Genomic DNA, 18,558 nt, shown 5'->3' on the forward strand with positions numbered 1-18,558 from the left:
ACTCTCATCACATTTTTCCTTCACACCCACCAAATGGACCATCCCCCCAGGCATTTAGCAGGAGTACAAAGACCACATATCTCACTGTTTGTATTAGACATAGAAATGCACAGGGTCAAACGCACAGGGTCTCATTCTTTTTTTTTTTTTTTTTATGGATTCATCCATTTTTCTAATATCCTTGAAATGGTCCATGGAAGATTACTTGAATGAACTCTCACATATAATAAACATTATATAATATTTGTCATTTTTCTAATTAAGCACAGGGGCATCTATAGGTCTGATGTCTTCGACATTTTCCCTGGGACCTTCCAAACTCTAGAAATGTTTCCACAAACACCTGGAATCTGGTTACTCCACTGCCATGTGACTGACCACATTCATGCTGGAATGGAAACTACTTACACGGTTCTACCAAATGAAGGTGAATATTGAGTTAGTAATTGAAGAAGTCATATATCACCAGTATAATTAAAATGCATTACTTTGCCTAAATACTTCCCCCAACAGGAAGCATTTTTGAATTTGCTGCCCTGATTTCATCCTCCTCTACCTCCAAACAGGAATTTAAAAAAAAATTTTTTTTTTTTACTGCTAAATGCTATGGGATACTGCTTATCTTCTGTCGGCAGGTACTGATCATAGCACCAGTAGTCTCTGAGCTAACACAAACTGACACCAATGTGAGGCAGGGTAATTATTCCTAAAACTGATATAAGGGAGTGGTCATATTATTTGCCAAAACACTAACTGTGACTTACAAAAGACATGTTTAAATTTAATTCCTTTCTTAATAGAAAACATTTAACTTCTTTTTCTAGGTAGTACCTTGTACACAAGAAAGCTACCCCCTCCCGCCCCTCCACCCCGTCAATATAATTTCAAATAGTCAATCAGGCAGAAATGATGCCTTTCTGCACTTCTAGGATGAAGAGAAGCATTACTGATTATTGTTTGTCGAGATTGTCTTAGTCCATTCAGGCTGCTATAACAAAATACCGGACTAGGTAGCTTATAAACAGTGTATATTTATTTTCATGGTTCTGGACGCTGTTAATCTGAGATCAGGGTGACAGCATGGTTGGATGAGAGTCCTTTTCTGGGTTGCAGACTTCTTATTATATCTTTACGTGGTGGAAGAGATTAACTAGCTCTTTGGGACCTCTTTGATAAGGGCACTAATCTCATTCATGAGGGTTCCACCCTCACAGCCTAATCACTTCCCAAAGGCCCTACCAGGTAATACTGTCACCATGGGCATTTGGTTTTCAACATAGGAATTTGGGGGGGGGGGGGACACAAACATTTAGACCATAGCAAAGATCCAGGGAAAAAAAATTGAATCTAAATTCCCTGTTTTTCCCACCCCAGCAATAATACTCCCTCCTATGTGCATACACATAAGCACAGGAAGCACAAGAAAATGAACAGCCCTTTAGTGGATATTCACAAAATGTGTTCTATAGAGTGAAATTCCCACTGTGTGGCTGCAGGCTTTGTGTTTCTTGGGTCTTCTGGGTTCAGAACTATTAGAATTGGCAATGGCCAATCCAATGGGGGGAAATGATGTAGAGAAAACACCTCCTTGTGTTTCCTCTTCCAAATGGGCATAGAAGGGGACATATAGATGGAAGAAAATATAGAAATAAATTTCTTAAAAGCTAAAAGTCACTGAAAGATCAACGATTAGTGCAAACGACAAGTTTTAATTTCTGCTCCTGGGTTTTACACAAACACGTCATAACATGAGAAACTATTCTATTAAAACCCTTTATTACAAAGAGTGGTACTGAGAGCATCACAACACCAAAGAGGGGAACAGGCAAATAAACCACTGGGATTGACGCCACCTACTGAAGAAGGTGAAGAGTCAAAGATGAGAAAGAAAACTTTATAAATAGTGTTTGAAGAATATCAGCACACATGCAAACCAGCACACAAAAGCATGGTCCTGCTCAGAGAAAAACACCCAAGAGTGAGGGGACACTGAGGCAGGCATTCTGGAAATTTGTGTGTGCAAATGCCTGATGTGCAGAGGATGTTGCTACAGGCTAACCCCACACCCAGGCACTGGAAAGTCCTCCTGTAGAAATAGCCTGGAAGGAGAGGGAGATGATTGCTTGCTTAAGAAAGGGGAGACTGTTTTAAAAGCCATAGGGAAAACTGTAGAACAAAGAGCAAATGTGAAGAAAGAACACACAGTGGGGAAAAGATGAAGGAAACTGGCTTTTACAAAAAGATAAGGTATTGCGTGGCCTGGAAGAAGCAGTAATGAACAAAAACGATAGTTTGAACTCTAAACAAAAAAATGGAGAGCCACGTTTACCAGTCTGAATTATCTTTAAATAAAAGTTTGATAAAGCTCTGGACAAGTCTACATGAATTCTGAATCTTGGAAATTTTTCTGCTTACCTGACACAGAAAAGAGAGCACATGAAGTTAGAGTAAAACGTTCCGATATTATGCGCCGGGAGACAGGCAATTTCCTCCACAAGGAAAAAAAAAAACACTAGAAAAGAATTGTGGCTATCCCATTACTCTTAATATAGTGCTTCATTTCCCCTACCACAAGAAGCATAACCAAGATCTCCTCTGACAAATATAAAAGGTACTTTTTTTTTTTAGACTGTGACATTTCTATGACAATAAGATAACCTTCTGGAGGAGTCTGTGGGGAAAAAAAAGCTTGCTTAGCTTTTAGTTACTTACAGGCAGGGATTATATATTCTGTATTTCTACTAAGTACCCAAATCCAATATTCTGCTTGGTAAAAATATCTGAATCTGTTCAATGAAAAGGAACTTTTTAAAACTTTTTTTGGCCATAATGTCAGATTTAGAGAAAAGCTGCAAAAGCAATACAAAAAATTCCCATGTACCCTTCACCGAAATTCCCCAATTGTTAACATTTTACATAGCCAGCTGTGCTTTTGCTTCCCCATTCTACCTGCCCCCCCCACCCTAACACACACACAATAGTAAACATACATACATCTATTTCCTTAAAAACAAGGTTATTATATATAAACACAATACACTTCTCAAAATGAGGAAGTTATAAATGATTCAATGCTACAGACCCTTTTCAAATTTCACAAATTATTCTCATCACATTCTTCACAGAAAAAGAAACTCCCAGTCATACATTGTGTTCAGCTGGCATGTCTTCTTAGTCTGAAGCAGTATGTCTTTTACAACTTTGACATTTTTAAAGGATACAGGGCAGTGACTTTGCAGAACATCCTTCAATTTGGGTTTGTCTAATGTTTCCTCATGATTAGATTCAGGTTATGCATTTTTGGGGGGGCAGGATTCTCACAGAAGTGATACTGTTTTTCTCAGTACACATGTCAAGACGCACCTGATGTTGATTTTTTTCTCTTAGTGATTATGTTAACGTTGAGCATTTGATTAAGGAGATGTCTGCCAGGTTTCAGTATTGTAAAGTTGTTATTTTTCCCTTTATGATTAATGAAGATCTTGCAGGGAGGAGACATTTTTCTTTAAATAAAGCAGTACTAAAATGAGACATGTGTTTTTAAAAATATTAAAAAATGGAAAAATAGAAATGAATCAAGAATTAAACAAAATAACTAACATCAAAAAATTAGAATACATTTAAACCATATGATAAATCCAATAGTTCCCCGACCCTTATCCATCCTCCCAGGGGACACCTGAAATGACAGATAGTACTATACTCTGTATATATTATTTTTTTCCTATACATACATACCTATGATAAAGTCTAATTTATAAATTAGGCAGAGTAAGAGATTAACAACAACAATAATAAAATAGAATGGTTCTAATATACTGTAATGTTATATGAATGTGGTCTCTCTGTCTCGCTCTCTCTCTCACACACACAGACACACACACACACAAACACAAAACATACTTTACTGATCCTTCTTGTTCTTGTGATGAGGTGAAGTGACGTGAATGACGTAGGCATTGTGACATAGTGTTAAGCTATTACCTTCTGAGGAACACCTGCTTCTGGACTGCAGCTGACCATGGATCACTGGAGCCATGGATAAGGGGGGACTACTATACTGTTTTTAATAATGGTCTTAAAATTTCTCTTCCTATAGAGACCAAGTCTGGCTGAAAGAAATAAATTGGTGATAAGTGAAAAAAAAAAAAAAAAGAAAAAAAAACAATGATTCATAACTATGTACGTGAAAGTGCTGAAGAAAAAGTTTACTTTGGAATGGCTATGAGCATTAAAAAAAAGACTGAAAACACACTTTCCTGCATTTCATATGAAAAGATCAACAGACATCCGACTAACTCTAATACACTTATAACCGATTTACATAGGCCCTTCATACAACCATCAGAAGAACTTTACAAAACTGTTTTCCTCACCCCCACCCCCCAAAATCTATGTCCAAATGTTATCCTTGATGGTTCTCAAAGGATCACTGTTAAGATTCATTGAAATGTTTCCAACCATTGGCTTTCCATCAATCCCTCTAATATGATGCTGACATCATTCCTAATGAATCAGTGGACATGAGGGCATAGGTGTAGAGAAAGTAAAATAAAAAATTAAATTTTAGGGGTGCCTGGGTGGCTCAGTCACCCAATCCACTGCTTTGGATTTTGTGTCTTCCTCTCTCTCTCTCCCCCCATCCCTGCTTGTGCTCTCCCTCTCTCTCAAAATTAAATATTTTAAAAAGCATATTTTAAAATAAAAATAAACAGTTCAATTAAAATTTTTAAAATTTAAAAATGAAACAAGACAAAAAATAAAAATAATGCCAATCTATTTGGATTTTGTGAACCCTTGAAGAGATGGTCAAAAGGATAGTAATCTGGAATAGGAGAAAGGCAGAACTGAGAAACAATTCTATAAACTAAATCCTGGTAAAGATGAACACTGACATCAGGAGAAAAGTTTCAATACAGAGTTGTGGCAGATGCTGGGTGAGTAGCATTTTTCTAGCCTTAACTAAAGTCAAAGCACGCTATCAATAAGCTGAACTTGGACTCTAAATTGTTTAATAAGAGATTTAAAAAGTAGACACAGTTGTGAATACAATGATATATTTCTTTATTTTCACATACACTTTAGCCAAAAGAGCAAAAGTACACATCAACAAAAAATAGAAACAAGGCTTTGGCTGAAAAACATGCATTCAACAAAATATGTTAATGCCCAGACAATAAGAAAGTTAGCTTTGTAAATTTCTACTTCATTTGATTCAAAGAGAAACCACAGCATGAGTTTTAAAAAGTAACAAAAAAGTAAAGTTTGAAATCTTTTACTGTGGGAAAATATTAACATCTTTCTCAACAAAAATTATTCAAAACAAAACAAAAAAACGAAGTGACCTAATAAAGAAATCTGGAAAAATCAAGATTAAATTCTGGACCACCTGGGAGTGACATGCTTTCAAACATACCTACAAAATGTTTCTTTGTGTTTCTGGGATGAAAAAGATTGTCATGTCTCCAACAACACTGATTTGCTGTTCCTTGTAATAAAAGTCAGTCTCCAGCTTTAAAAACATATGCTTTCTTCGAGGAAATTCTGAAGTCTTGTAGCTTTTACATTCTGGACAATTAAATGGATTCAGGTCATAAATTAAAGAAATAATACTACTACCTGGTAAGGTAAGCAGCCTGAAAGCATCTGCAATAAATGTCCATGTTCAATATGAAAATCCTTTATTTACATTTTTACCTGACATTCAATTTTTCAAAAAGTCAGTCTCCTATGGCATTATGGTACTTTTTCAATGATACCTTCAAGTCAATGATTTCTTTCGACTGCAATAAAGAAGATATGGCAAGAAAAATGCTGCAGTGCCATCTTCTGGGAGGACATTCAAGAAATCCCTTAGTTCTAGTTCCACAGCAACAACTGACAACGTTTCTGTTGGTAGAGGACAGAATACCTGAGTTAGAACTGAAAGTCTATCTTTCATCCAATTTTCTTATCACTCAGCCAGTTAGAAGCTAGTTCAGGTAACAAAATGTTATAACTACAAAGGGAAAACAAAATCAGTTTTTTAAATCCACAGACTACTTATGGTTTTAACAACTTCTTCTTTCTAGAATGCTCTCAAGTTTGTTATATTAGTTCCATGTTATTTTGATTTACTATTTCATTGCTGGATTATTACATTATTTTTCAGTATACTTGTATTAGCCTCTAAAGAAAATACAATCATTTGAATATTGTCTTTAATGTTAGGGCTATATTGCAGCTAACTTACAAAGAGTGCTAGGACAGGAAATACTATTAATTGTTGGATGTCATATTCCTAAATCAGTTGCTCTCTATTATGAGATTTTCATGTTTTAATAAGCACAAATCTGTCTTTATGACTATTTTTTTCCAAACTGTAAAATAATTTGCTCTAGAGTACATCTTTAATTATGAAGGGATTTAGTAAACATTTTTGTAAATAGAACTATGCAAGTTTATAATTCTACTTCGTGATACATGCTGTCCTCTGCTGGGAAGAGAAGGGGGTAACACTTAAGAACAGTGTTAGCAATAAACACCAATGCCATTCCCTGTCATCTTCACCTGCCCTCCAATGACACTATTTGCAAAGTGACTGAAATATAAAATCTCCTGCTCAGATGTATGTGCATCCATCTAAAGTCATCTCTCTAATATTCAGCAACTTAAATCATCCCTTACACAAAATCCCCTACCTAAATCATTCCCTTACACATGCCAATGTTGCTAAAAAGTTAATGAATGGATCAGCAGTGATGGATGGGAAAGATCACAAGCTCTGGAATCAGACGGCCTTTGGAAGGGATCAGACTCTTCCACCTACTGTCTGTGACTTTAGGAAAGCCCCTTAATTAACTTACTGAGTGGTATCATCTGCTAGCTTCTAGAGTCCTTTGAGAATTAAAATACAATGATGTGTATCTAAGATGTTAGTAGAAACTTTATAAACAATGACTACTAGTTTGCAAAATGCATATGAAAAACATGACTTATCAACACCTTCCTATCAAACCGGTTTATTTAGCTTAAATGTGGAGTAGTATCCTAGGTTTAAAAAACTGAGTTGGGGGCGAGTCTAGATGTTATAAAGCCAATAAAAATTGCCACTGCCCAATTCTCCACTTCTGCCAACCAATGAGGGGCTGATATGGGTTATAATTCCAAGAATAAGGTCAATATCTTAAATCTGTAGAGTACTTTAAGTCCTCCGGTGTGTCTAGAAAATATTCATCAGATGCAGAAGATAGTTACTTCTGGCTGATGAGACTTTAAATGACTTTTTCATCTTCAATTTTATAATTTAAACAGTTGTAAAATTTTTTTTTTTTTTTGAGACAGGGAGAGACAGAGCATGAACAGGGGAGGGTCAGAGAGAGGGAGACACAGAATCTGAAACAGGCTCCAGGCTCTGAGCTGTCAGCACAGAGCCCGACGCGGGGCTCGAACTCACAGACCGTGAGATCATGACCTGAGCCGAAGTCGGCTGCCCAACCGACTGAGCCACCCAGGTGCCCCCAGTAGTAAAATTTTTAATAAGCACAGTTCATTAACAAAAAACAGTAACAAACATTTCCTGAAAACAAGCCAATCGATCACTAATCCCGATTTCAACGGCTCTGCATTAGTGCAATGGTTCTCACCCAGTATGATTTTTGCGCCCCCGCCCTCAGACATTTGGAAATGTCTGGAGACATTTTTGTTTATCATAACTGGGGCAGAGCTACTGGTATTTAGTGCCACGGATGCTGCCAAACATCCTAAAATGCATACGGGACACCTACACATACACCAGAGAATTATCGGTCCAAATGTAAATAGTGCCAAGGTTGAGAAATGCTGCATTAGAGAGAGAAGAAATACAAGCTCTTAAACATATTGTATAGATTCCTGACCTCCATCTCCAAAGTTAACACCTTACAGTTTTGCCTAACACTTATTCTAGAGTCAGTCCTGAGCTTCTCACTAGTCTCGAGATACTAGACAATTGGCTTCCTTCAGGTCACTCAGTAAGTAGCAGATCTGGAACTCAGTTCCGGTCTCCAGACTCCAGTCCTGGTCTCTTCTAGCGTACTGCAGCTGCTGACAAAAAGACCTCCTTTGGCAATGGACCTGAAGTTATTCAGGTGTCTCCCTTCAAATAAGTATAGAATGTTTCCTACGGAGAGGCAAAGTGCTGGTGAGGAGGGTGCAACACGAAAAATGAATAAAATGCTACACCAGCTCTTGAGGTATTAGAGTCTACTAAAGGTAAATCACACACACCACTTAGTCCCATGAGCCACACATGTACATGCATACACACACACTAACGTATTTTATAGAAATATGCATTATATGGAAAAATGTAACATTTGGAGGAATGATTATGGGTAAGTCAGGGGTAGAGAGTATGTAATGCGAATCAAGAAAGGATGAAGTCTTTTGACTAAGATAATGATGCTGCTGACGTATGAAGATGTGGGATAGCTTGCACTGAAAAGTGATCCATAAACACAAATCATTACTCAAAGTTATAAGTGTTACCCAAGTGGGACAAGGCAATCATATATCTGACATTTCCACCTCCTAAAAACCAACAATCACTCAGGAAGATAGGTGGGATGAAAGTCACCACATCTTCCCGGTCATAAACATACAACTTTACTTAAATGGGCCTCTTCAGAAAAAACCCCTCCAATGGCCATAGGCTCTGCCTAACACTTAAAAATCATAACTGATTTTTAAAAATCACTTTTAAAAATCAATGGTGTCAGCTGGGAAACTACAATTCCCACACTGTCAATTTCTTCTTTCTTTCTTGATTTATTATTTACACACACACACACACACACACATATATATATATATATATATATATATATATATATATATTTTTTTTTTTTTTTTTTTTTTTTTTTTTTTACTTTTTTATTCTCAAGTTACTTAACATACAGTGTAGTCTTGGTTTTAGGAGTAGAACCCAGTGTCAGTTTCTAATCTTTTATGCACACTGAAATCAATATAACCATACTCTTTGTCATCAGGCCAACAATTATCTAGTGTAATACATAAGACCAGAAAAATTGATAACCATATATCTATCAAGATTTATAAGTGACTATGAACTATGAAAATTCAAACAATAACTACCTATTCTGTAAAACACTGCATGATTTATAGATATTCAATTTTTAAATCCTTGAGAACCTTGTTATTCCTCAATACTTGCTTACAATTATAATTAATAATAATAATCTTAATTTCCTACAAGAAGTAAATTAAGTACTCAGATCATTAATAAAAAATGTAATTGTCTTAATGGATATTCAAATTTTTAAAATACTGAGATTGTGAGTTTCTGTGACTATCACAATGTTAAGTGTTTGAAAAGATTAACTTAAAAGCATCAGCTCCATAGCTGTAAGTAAATATCAAATGTGATGGGGAGCATATACATGCTGATATAAGCTCTTAAGATGATTCTGCTAAGATACTCTTCACCTCATTTGAGAATCACATGAAAAAAAAAGAACAGAGAAAGCAAGGCTTCAAGTTATAGAAATTAAAATTAAGATTCAACTAAATTTATAATTAAGCATAAAAGATCATTTTACCTTTTAATGATGACAGGTAAAGTTGACCTTTCTCTCCCCCACATTTTACTCTGTGACAAAGTTCAGGCAGCAGTTTTTTCCACCACAAAGTCTATCTTAGAAAAAAATGAATAAATTTTAAGTTTGATGCATTTTACATTCAGATGTCCAACAAAAATAAGATGGTGCAAGAAAGCACAGGGCAAAAACACATAATTTTGGTTAAGGTGACAAACTTTGTTACAACAGAAGTTATATGAGCAGCCAGTCTTCTGTTTAAACTATAACATGGGCACCTGGGTGGCTTAGTCAGTTGAGTGTCCAACTCTTGATTTCCGCTCGGGTCATGATCTCATGGTTTGGGGGTTTGAGCCCCGCATCAGACAGTGTTGACAGTGTGGAGCTTGCTTGGGATCCTGTCTCCCTCTCTCTCTTCCCCTCCCCTGTTCTTTCTCTATCTGTATCTCTCAAAATAAATAAACATTACAAATTTTTTTAAATAAATAAACTATAACATAAATCAGGTTTGTAACTTGAAAATCTAATGATATGTATGTTGTACACGTTAGCTATTTTCGAGAAGAAACACAGACGTGTCCTGTTATCATCTCTTAGGTAATAAGAGGAAAAAAAGGGGGGGGGGGGAGGAGGAAGGAAGGCAGGAGTACTAAAGTTTAAAACTCTTCTAATTTTGAAGGTAAAGACCACATATAGCCCAGAAAATATTTTCTGTCTTCCAAATCTTCAGGTAATAGCCTACTTCATTTCCAAACAAGAGATTTTTACTGTGATCACATACAATCACCATACAGTTTAATAGCCTCTAACAGTACTCAAAACATGTAACATATTAAACATATATGCTCCTCCGACCCACACAGACCTGTGAGGTTGGACTTATATAATTTGTCCCCATTTTGCAGATAAGGCAACGAGATTATCAAATCTGATTATCACTAATCAAGCCTCAAAGACATAAGCTGAAAAGCATACCCGATTCTCTTCTTTCAGTTCGTGATTAGCATATGGAATGATCGCCTCTGGGCATCTTTCTAACAGTGTGTCTATACACTGTTCATACTCTTTCAAACGTGTACGACACAGAACATGGACACTGAGGCCAGCAATAGTGTCTTCTGAGAGTGGCTCCAGGAATGGGATAATGGAAGCTATGTCAAATGAAGGACCACATATAAGAGACTATGAACAGAAAAATGAAATGTTATGGAATGAGGCACCCAAAAGATAAAGTACAACATACAGAATACAATTCTTTTTTAAAGAAGACCAAGCCTTATTGCCAAAAAAAAGGAAACATAAAGAATGCAGTTTTGGAGTTCATGCATACAATATTTATAAGTCTAAATGTCCTGAAGTATTAAATAATCATGAAACCACCTCTAGTTTAAATAGAAAGTCTGTTTAATAGTAATCATATCTAAACTAACATGATTTTAGCTCCTTTGGATATACTGCAAATTAAAACTAATGGGAATGTTTGAGGAGCCTATCCTAAGGAAATAATCAACACTGTGATCAAAGATTTATGTCCAATGATGTTCATTTCAAGAATTATTATAATATTGAACAGCTAGAATCTAGGTTAAATAAGGAAAAGGAAAATTATGGTACATCCATATGATGGAATATTATATAGCCATCAAAGTTATTTCCAAAGGCTAATTAATGAGAAAATGCTCATAACAGAATGATGAGTAAAAAATGTCAATACAAAGTTAGAGCATGATCAGTTTTGTAAAATCTACACAGGTACATGCACATACAGAAATGCCTTTGGAAGAGCACTGAAATTTGAAACAGAGATCAGCTTACTGGATGGAATGACAAAGCCCACTTTTTATTTTTTCACATTTTCCTCTATCTTCCAAATTTTCCAGAATACACATGCACTACGTAACAGCCAAAAATAAAATTTAACATTTAAGATAACTAAAGAAATTGTTAATAACCTAACAATTTGTGTCTATACTATTTGCCACAAGCTCATAGACATAGAGTAGGTACTATTTGAGTATTCAGAACTTTGCCAGTATTTTACTTTTTAAGCATTTAAACTATAAATACTATTTTTGATGCTACCACCAAAATAATCTCCTCTTTGCCTTTCTTCTGGATAAAGATGAGATGGTAATATCTTGATTTTCTTCTTTCTGTATCCTTTTTTACTACAGCGTCTTCTCTGACATACAAGATGATATGGAATGTGAACTATTCGTTTATAGTCATCGCGATTATGTTATTCCAAATATCTACCAAGGAATGGCTAGGCATATAAGGTTGGTCTCTTTCCTTCCTGCAAGTTTAATAATCACCTTACTCTGAATAATTTCTGTACAAAAGGATAGCAAACATGATAATCTGCCACTTGTAGGATCTCCCAACATGAAAGAAAACACAGATTATTTCTATATTCAACTTTTGATTCATTGGGATAATGCGCAGGGTAAGAAGGAGCGAGGCAGGGGTAACCCAAACCATGGTTAAAACGAAACTAGTCAAAGCTTGATACAAAATTAATTACCCATGAACTTTTACTTAGTTTTATCAAGAAGTTTAAAAATAAGAAACACCAGACAACACATATATTCCTGAATCAAAAATGCTCTAAAGGTTACTACTACTTTTTAAAATACTCTTAATGTTGTCTGCTCCTTAGCAGAATGCTCCTTGTTTTACGTACTGGGAATGGATTCCTTTCCATACCCAACACATGTACTATTTATTGCCTTCTCTGATCTAGATCCTTCACCTGCAGCGAACTCTGCAGGGCTGGAACACACAGACTCTGTCTTCTCTCCCTACACAATCTAAGGAGTGGTGGTTGGCAAGGAAGTGGGGGAGTGGGGAGGGGACCGTGACAATTATGGCAAAAGGCAGGGCATTTACTAGTTATTGTGTGATTCCAAACAGTGGCTTTTTGACATGTAGATGATTTGTAGAGTATTTTTATTTTAGGTTTTCCACAAATATACTATTACAGTGATTGAGGACAAGAGACAGAAACTCCTATCAAATCTGTGTGTGAGGGTGGGGACGTGGGGAAGAGAGAAATCATGCAATTCTGAAAACGCTTTCCAGGTGATTCTGACCCTCCTATTCTTCTAGGTGAAAACAAATGACATCTTTTTGTTTCTGGATGGTTATTTTTTTCTTAATGACTAAGAATAACCAAGATAATCTAGAAGGAGATATAATTAGGAAAAGGATTTTTAAGAGTATAGGCTTACTACATTTCTATGCTTTAACAGCAAAGATTCCCAGAAAGAATGTATTCTTTTTAAATACTTTAAAATAAATTTTAAAAGATCACTCAATTACACTTTTTCAAGCAGTGATTATAAATATGCCTTGAAGCTTTATCAGGTGAGATTTAATAGCACTTGTTACAATTGTGATTTTAAATACGCAATTAATACATATATTCTGGGAGGGCAAGGCCCTCCCTGCCTGGCTTATCTACTGCCACAGACCACATTTATGATACCTGCTTGAGGAATATTTGTTCAAGGAGCATATCTGAGGCTAACACTTAAGGAGCCTCTGTAACATAAGGGTACTAGAGATAGGAACCAACAAGATTTTTCTCTGGCAATTTTTTATGAATGTAAGGAACTGCATCTCTGGAGATAACACAGGCCTGTCCAGAGGCTGAGTCTAAGCAATAATGGGCTCTTGTGCTTCCATCCCTGACCCAATCCCCAACTTGACATTTTGGTTTCTATAGACAGTAACCACACTTACGCCAGTTCCCAGTATAAATAAGGGGCTGTAAACTCAAAAGCTTAAAGAGGCCGAAAGAGGTGAGGAAAATGCATGAAGTCAGCTGGGTATAAGGAAAATGGACACCAGACGCTGTATCTGGACCGGGAAGACATGGAGATGAGAATTGAGGCAGACAGGACAACACATTCACTGACCATGGAGGGGAGCCACTAGTTGGCTCCAACTCTCAGGTCTCAGAGGCAGTGAAGCCCAGGGTTACTGGCTCTGCTGAACTTTCCGAGAAAAGACTGAAACTCAGAACTCTTCATTTGAAATTTCAGTTTTTATATGTTGGCACTACATTGGGCAGACCAAACAAAGCAGACGTGGGGGTTATGTTCAGTCCTTGGGCCACTGAACTACATTAAATAAAATCACATCCACATCTAGCCCAGCTTGATCCACCAAGGCAAAGGTGGACTTTATTTCTCATTTGCAGTCAAAACACTGCCACAGTCAGAATTCCTGCAGGATGGTCTACATTTCCTGATCATACTTATCTTTTTAAAACTCCGTTTCAGCAGCCAAACTGGCCACTTTAACCTACTTTCTGTAAGACAGATAGTAGTGGGAGGCTTGGGCTAGAAGCCAAACATATATGAATGAACGCTATACAAAAAAATGAATTCCGTCAATAAAAACACCGCTACACATTTGCCATGCTTTCCTTTCACAAACTATTTCCAAGCACACCCTGAAAATGAGGCAAGACAGGTGACCTGGTCACCTCACTCTCATTCTTTACAGGCAACAAAACCAGCCTTCAAGAGCCCTCCTCTCAGCGGGTTCAGGCAGAGGCAGGAATGTCCTCCAGCACTCCCAAGTATACCTAAGGATGGATTTTTGTCCCCCCAAAAGTATATGTTCTAGATTAACAGGCCAAACGAGGTCTCACCAAATTTAAATATGATACTATGTTGTAATCTGCATATTAATAAAAAAAGAGGCATTTTTATTTACCTGTAATTTAGAAAGGTCTTCTGTGTAACTTTTATCCGCTAAGGAATCAGATGATATTAAGACATTAACCCATGGATAGATTAAGCCATAATGACTACAGGCATTTATCTAAAATGTAAAAGAAACCCATCATAAACAAAATAGAACAAAACAAGATTCTCTTCATCCATTCCACAAAAAGCAAGCAGTTGCTAATCTTCTGTCACGTCACAGAATTAGGTGTACAACTGCCTGGGAATGGGAATGAAAGTCTCTTATCCTAAAAGATTTTATTCCCCTAGGAAAGCTTCAGCCTTGCTGCTTCTCACTGAATAAAACTGCACCAAAAATGAAAAAAAAAATGCACTAAATATTTCCTTATATTTTACATTTTAAAATATTCCTAAGAAACACTTTCTAGCAAAAAAAAGCAATACTGCTTTTAAGCTAATTTTACTCAAAAAAAAGTTAACAGTAATAGTGGAATTTTTATTTCTACTACTTTCCGTGGTAGGCAAAAGCTCTTCCGTAAGTTCTCAAGACAATTCCCATAAAGCCCCCTTATTCAAGAAGTTGGTGACTTTTCCAATGAACCCACATTAGCGATGGCATCCATGAGAGGCAAAAAGGACAAGAGGAGGGGAGGGGCAGGAAGTGGTAAAGCAGAGTAGTTAGGGCTCCTGCAAGGCCTACAGTATAGCTCTTGTGTGCACAGCTGACAGGAAATGACTCCAGTACAGGTCTCCCTCCTACAAGCCTTCTGTAGTTCCTCTCCCGTCAGGGAGGTCTGCAGATGTGTCTTTTCTCAAGTTCTGCTCTGTAACTATCCCCCCAGGGAGTACAGAAGTGTTTGGGGGGAAGCCCTCCCCTCTGCTTTATCTACTGAGGCACCACTGCAAGTGAGTAATATAGGAGCAGTAGGGGGCATTCTTTATAATATAAAATTATTTAAAATGTAAGCAATGTTAGGGGCACCTGGGTAGCTCAGTTGGTTGAGCGACTTTTGCTCAGGTCATGATCTCAAGGTTTGTGAGTTCAAGCCCTGCATTAGGCTCTGTGCTGACAGCTCAGACCCTGGAGCTTGCTTCAGTTTCTGTGTCTCCTTCTCTCTCTGCCCCTGCACCCCGCTCTCAAAAATAAAAATTAAAACAAAAAACATTAAAAAACAACAACCCTGCAAGCAATGTTACTCATGGACAAGTTTTAAGGGTATTTTTAATGCCTGCTTAAAAAAAGATATCTGGTACTATAAATTAGGTTTGATTCTAAGCCATTAAAAATAACAAGGTATACTACTATAATGTGTAATGTACAAGTTTAATTTAACATATTATTCTCTCACCAGATCCTCTGATGTTCGCAATGGTATGGTGTCAGGGGGCTGCATCTTGGATAATCTCCAGATGTATTGTGATGTGAGCTTGAAAAAGAGTTTCTGGAGAACCACATCTGGGAGACCTGCCACCAGCTGAGCTTCCCAGAGGTCTACCAAGAGCTGAGGAATCGTATCTTTATCCTTACCACAAAGCACCTTGAAAACAGTGAGATAAGCCCCCACATCCCAGATCAATATAGTATTGATAAGTTACAGCTAGTCTGAATAACACTCTATCACGTGGGCCAGGCATTTAATAATTTATCATTAGCATTAGTGCGATGGCAGAGTAGATTGAGACATTTGAACAGAAAACCGATTCTAGGTTGCATGAATGGAATTTTTCTACATATGTTCTTTTAATCTGTACTTGTATAAATTTGTTATGTGTAAGTCTGTTTTTTCAATAAACAAAGGGAACCCCAGTCTCTTATTCAGCTTCCCGTCCGCCACCAGTTTTATCAGGCTATATCCAGAGCCATTACATTTTCAGAGCGACAAACCTTAAAGAAGGAATCTGCTTCTTCAATTCCAATTTTGTTGTTCTTCTGTAAGCCCAGAACTGAAGCCACAAGCAGTCCGGGCTGAGTGTCCTTCAACTGTACTGCAAGTTCAGTTGGAATGATCTGTCCCCTTCTCTGTTGAATCAATAGCCGAGGTTCCAGGATGAAGCCACATACCAACTTCATCTTCAGATAAGCAAGAGATTTAGGATCAAAATATACACTGCATTCATCTTGAAAATATTTGCCAGTACATTCAAGGTTCATGGTTAAGCTATTAATACTTCAGTCTCAATTTTTTCTTTAACTACAAAGTTCTCACTCTAAGAAGAGCATCATTGTTAAGTACCTTTAAAGAAGTTATTAATATTTAATTCACCATCAGGATATCCTATTTTTGTAGAGAGCTGTATATTTATCTACCTAATTTAAAAATAACATACCTTAAGTTTTTTCAAAATTATGGAAAGAAGATTCATCTTTCTAAAACTCTACTCTTCAAAGCAGAGAGGTTACCTCAACGTTGACTCACTCTCTTCATCATCACAAACAACATGTCATTTGTGCAGTGAAAAAGCACTTCTCTCTTGTTTCGGAAATTAAGTCATACTGTGCGCGTCTGACCACAGGCAACACAACAACAGGACAGGAGCACAGGATCGGAAGCCATATTGCCTGCTTCAAATCCTGGCTCAAGCACTCACCAGCTACGTGATCTTGGACAATTTACTCAACCTCTCTTTGTCTTAGTTCCCTCATCTGTATAATAGGTGTAATAATAACATCTAACTTAGGGCATTGTTGCAAGAATTAAATAAGATAACATATGCAATGGGCTACTACTAGACTCCCAAGGCTTATGGATAACATCCCACTTGCTGTACTAGAATACACATCACTCTGTTCTGTGTCACTGGACATACCATATCCCTCACACTAGATCAGACTGTTAGCTCGGGGCAGAGTTTGTATATTCTTTAGTACCAAGTGCTGTGCTTTGAACATAGCTGACACAATGTTGAAAGATCTTTGGGTACCCATTGCTACCATTTACTGTTCTTATTTCTTTTTTATTTGCCAGGTCCAAAGCCCAAGCATTCCCACTTTGGGTCACTTCTTTTCTAACATTAAGTCTATTTTCCTTTATGACTGAGAAAAAAATGAACTAGACAGAAGCCAGAAGAAAGTTAAACACCTCAGGACTACCAGGTCCTGTATCAGGGAACCATACCTCTGGACGGCTTTTCATTTCATTTCTGTGCCTGTCAAGATCTCCCATTTTCAGAGCCATTGCTGCTTTAGTCAACGTCACTAAGATCGACGAGAACCCAGAAGTCTCCAGCTTGCTTAGATAGTTCATGGCAGTTACCGGATTAATATTCTTCATAGAAGGACTACAGAGAATATGGGGCAGTTGTTTTGGCTCAGCCATATGGAACATCTGAACCACTTTTGCTGCTAACTCCTTTGGTGAGCATGAATAAGAAATAAAAGGTCAGTTAGCCAATAGAGAACAAAAAAATCAGCAAAAAAACCCAAAACAAAACAGAAATAAAAAGCCAAGATAGAAACATTCCAAATAAGATAAAATTATAAGTATTACGTTTGGATTAAAAAAAAGACAAGGTGCATGGTGATAGTGTGGGAGACTTGAAATGACCTGAAGTGATCTCTTTGCTGAGTTATAATGAAGAAAAAGCAACGAAAATATGTACCAAGATGGGGCGCCTGGGTGGCTCAGTTGGTTAAGCATCCGGCTTCGGCCCAGGCCATGATCTCACAGTTTGTGTGTTCGAGCCCCGCGTCGGGCTCTGTGCTGACAGCTCAGAGCCTGGAGCCTGCTTCAGATTCTGTGTCTCCCTCTCTCTCTGCCCCACCCCTGCTCATGCTCTGTCTCTCTCTCTCAAAAATAAATAAACGTTAAAAAAATTTTTTTAAAAAAGGAAATATGTACCAAGTTGTGGCTAGCATTTCAAATTTTAACAAGAGGTCAAAAGAAGAAAATAAATATTTGATTACATTATGCTTAAAAGTCCATTATAAAAGATTGCAGCTAAGTACAAAATATACTTAATGAAGTAACATATGATAAAATTTCATTTATCTCAAAACCTTAAAGCATTTAGTATCATTATGTCTAGCTTTGCATATCTGTATTCAATTCTTTTTGAAAATTCATGAGGGGCTAAAAATAAGCCTTAATGGGGATTGCATGGGTGGCTCAGTCGGTTAAGTGTCCAACTTTGGCTCAGGTCATGATCTCATGGTTCGTGGGTTCGAGTCCTGTGTCGGGCTCTGTGCTGACAGCTCAGAGCTTGGAGCCTGCTTCAAATTCTGTGTCTCCCTCTCTCTCGGCCCCTCCCAACTCATGCTCTGTCTCCCTCTGACTCAATAATAAATA

General features: G+C 37.2%; 2 protein-coding genes across 12 annotated transcripts in view; one reads left to right on the forward strand and one right to left on the reverse strand.

The window, feature by feature from the left end:
* Positions 1-18,558, forward strand: part of LOC132683211 (ceruloplasmin) — a 96,400-nt gene that overhangs the window by 56,362 nt on the left and 21,480 nt on the right. Inside the window, exons 18-20 of one of the 4 annotated variants that reach the window (XM_078432252.2) lie at positions 265-427; positions 11,750-11,854; positions 15,625-16,087. In XM_078432252.2, the coding sequence (XP_078288378.1) occupies positions 265-427; positions 11,750-11,853 (267 nt within the window). In that variant the 3' untranslated portion in view covers position 11,854; positions 15,625-16,087. Of the gene's footprint in view, positions 1-264; positions 428-824; positions 4,169-11,749; positions 11,855-15,624; positions 16,088-18,558 lie in introns of those variants that run through there. The other 3 variants (XM_078432254.2, XM_078432255.2, XM_078432253.2) reach the window with 3 other exon arrangements.
* The window catches only part of HPS3 (HPS3 biogenesis of lysosomal organelles complex 2 subunit 1), a 44,715-nt gene continuing 31,197 nt past the window's right edge, over positions 5,041-18,558 (reverse strand). For 2 of the 8 annotated variants that reach the window (XM_060638908.3, XM_078432256.2), the window contains exons 11-17: positions 17,389-17,622; positions 16,158-16,343; positions 15,622-15,810; positions 14,301-14,408; positions 10,551-10,757; positions 9,579-9,669; positions 5,041-5,889 (exon numbers count right to left, since the gene is read on the reverse strand). In XM_060638908.3, the coding sequence (XP_060494891.3) occupies positions 5,762-5,889; positions 9,579-9,669; positions 10,551-10,757; positions 14,301-14,408; positions 15,622-15,810; positions 16,158-16,343; positions 17,389-17,622 (1,143 nt within the window). In that variant the 3' untranslated portion in view covers positions 5,041-5,761. Of the gene's footprint in view, positions 5,890-9,578; positions 9,674-10,550; positions 10,758-14,300; positions 14,409-15,621; positions 15,811-16,157; positions 16,344-17,388; positions 17,623-18,558 lie in introns of those variants that run through there. The other 6 variants (XR_009612102.3, XM_060638909.3, XM_060638911.3 and 3 more) reach the window with 6 other exon arrangements.

This window comes from Panthera onca, chromosome C2 (assembly GCF_046562875.1).
Source record: "Panthera onca isolate mPanOnc1 chromosome C2, mPanOnc1 haplotype 2, whole genome shotgun sequence".
Taxonomy (NCBI): Eukaryota; Metazoa; Chordata; class Mammalia; order Carnivora; family Felidae; genus Panthera; species Panthera onca.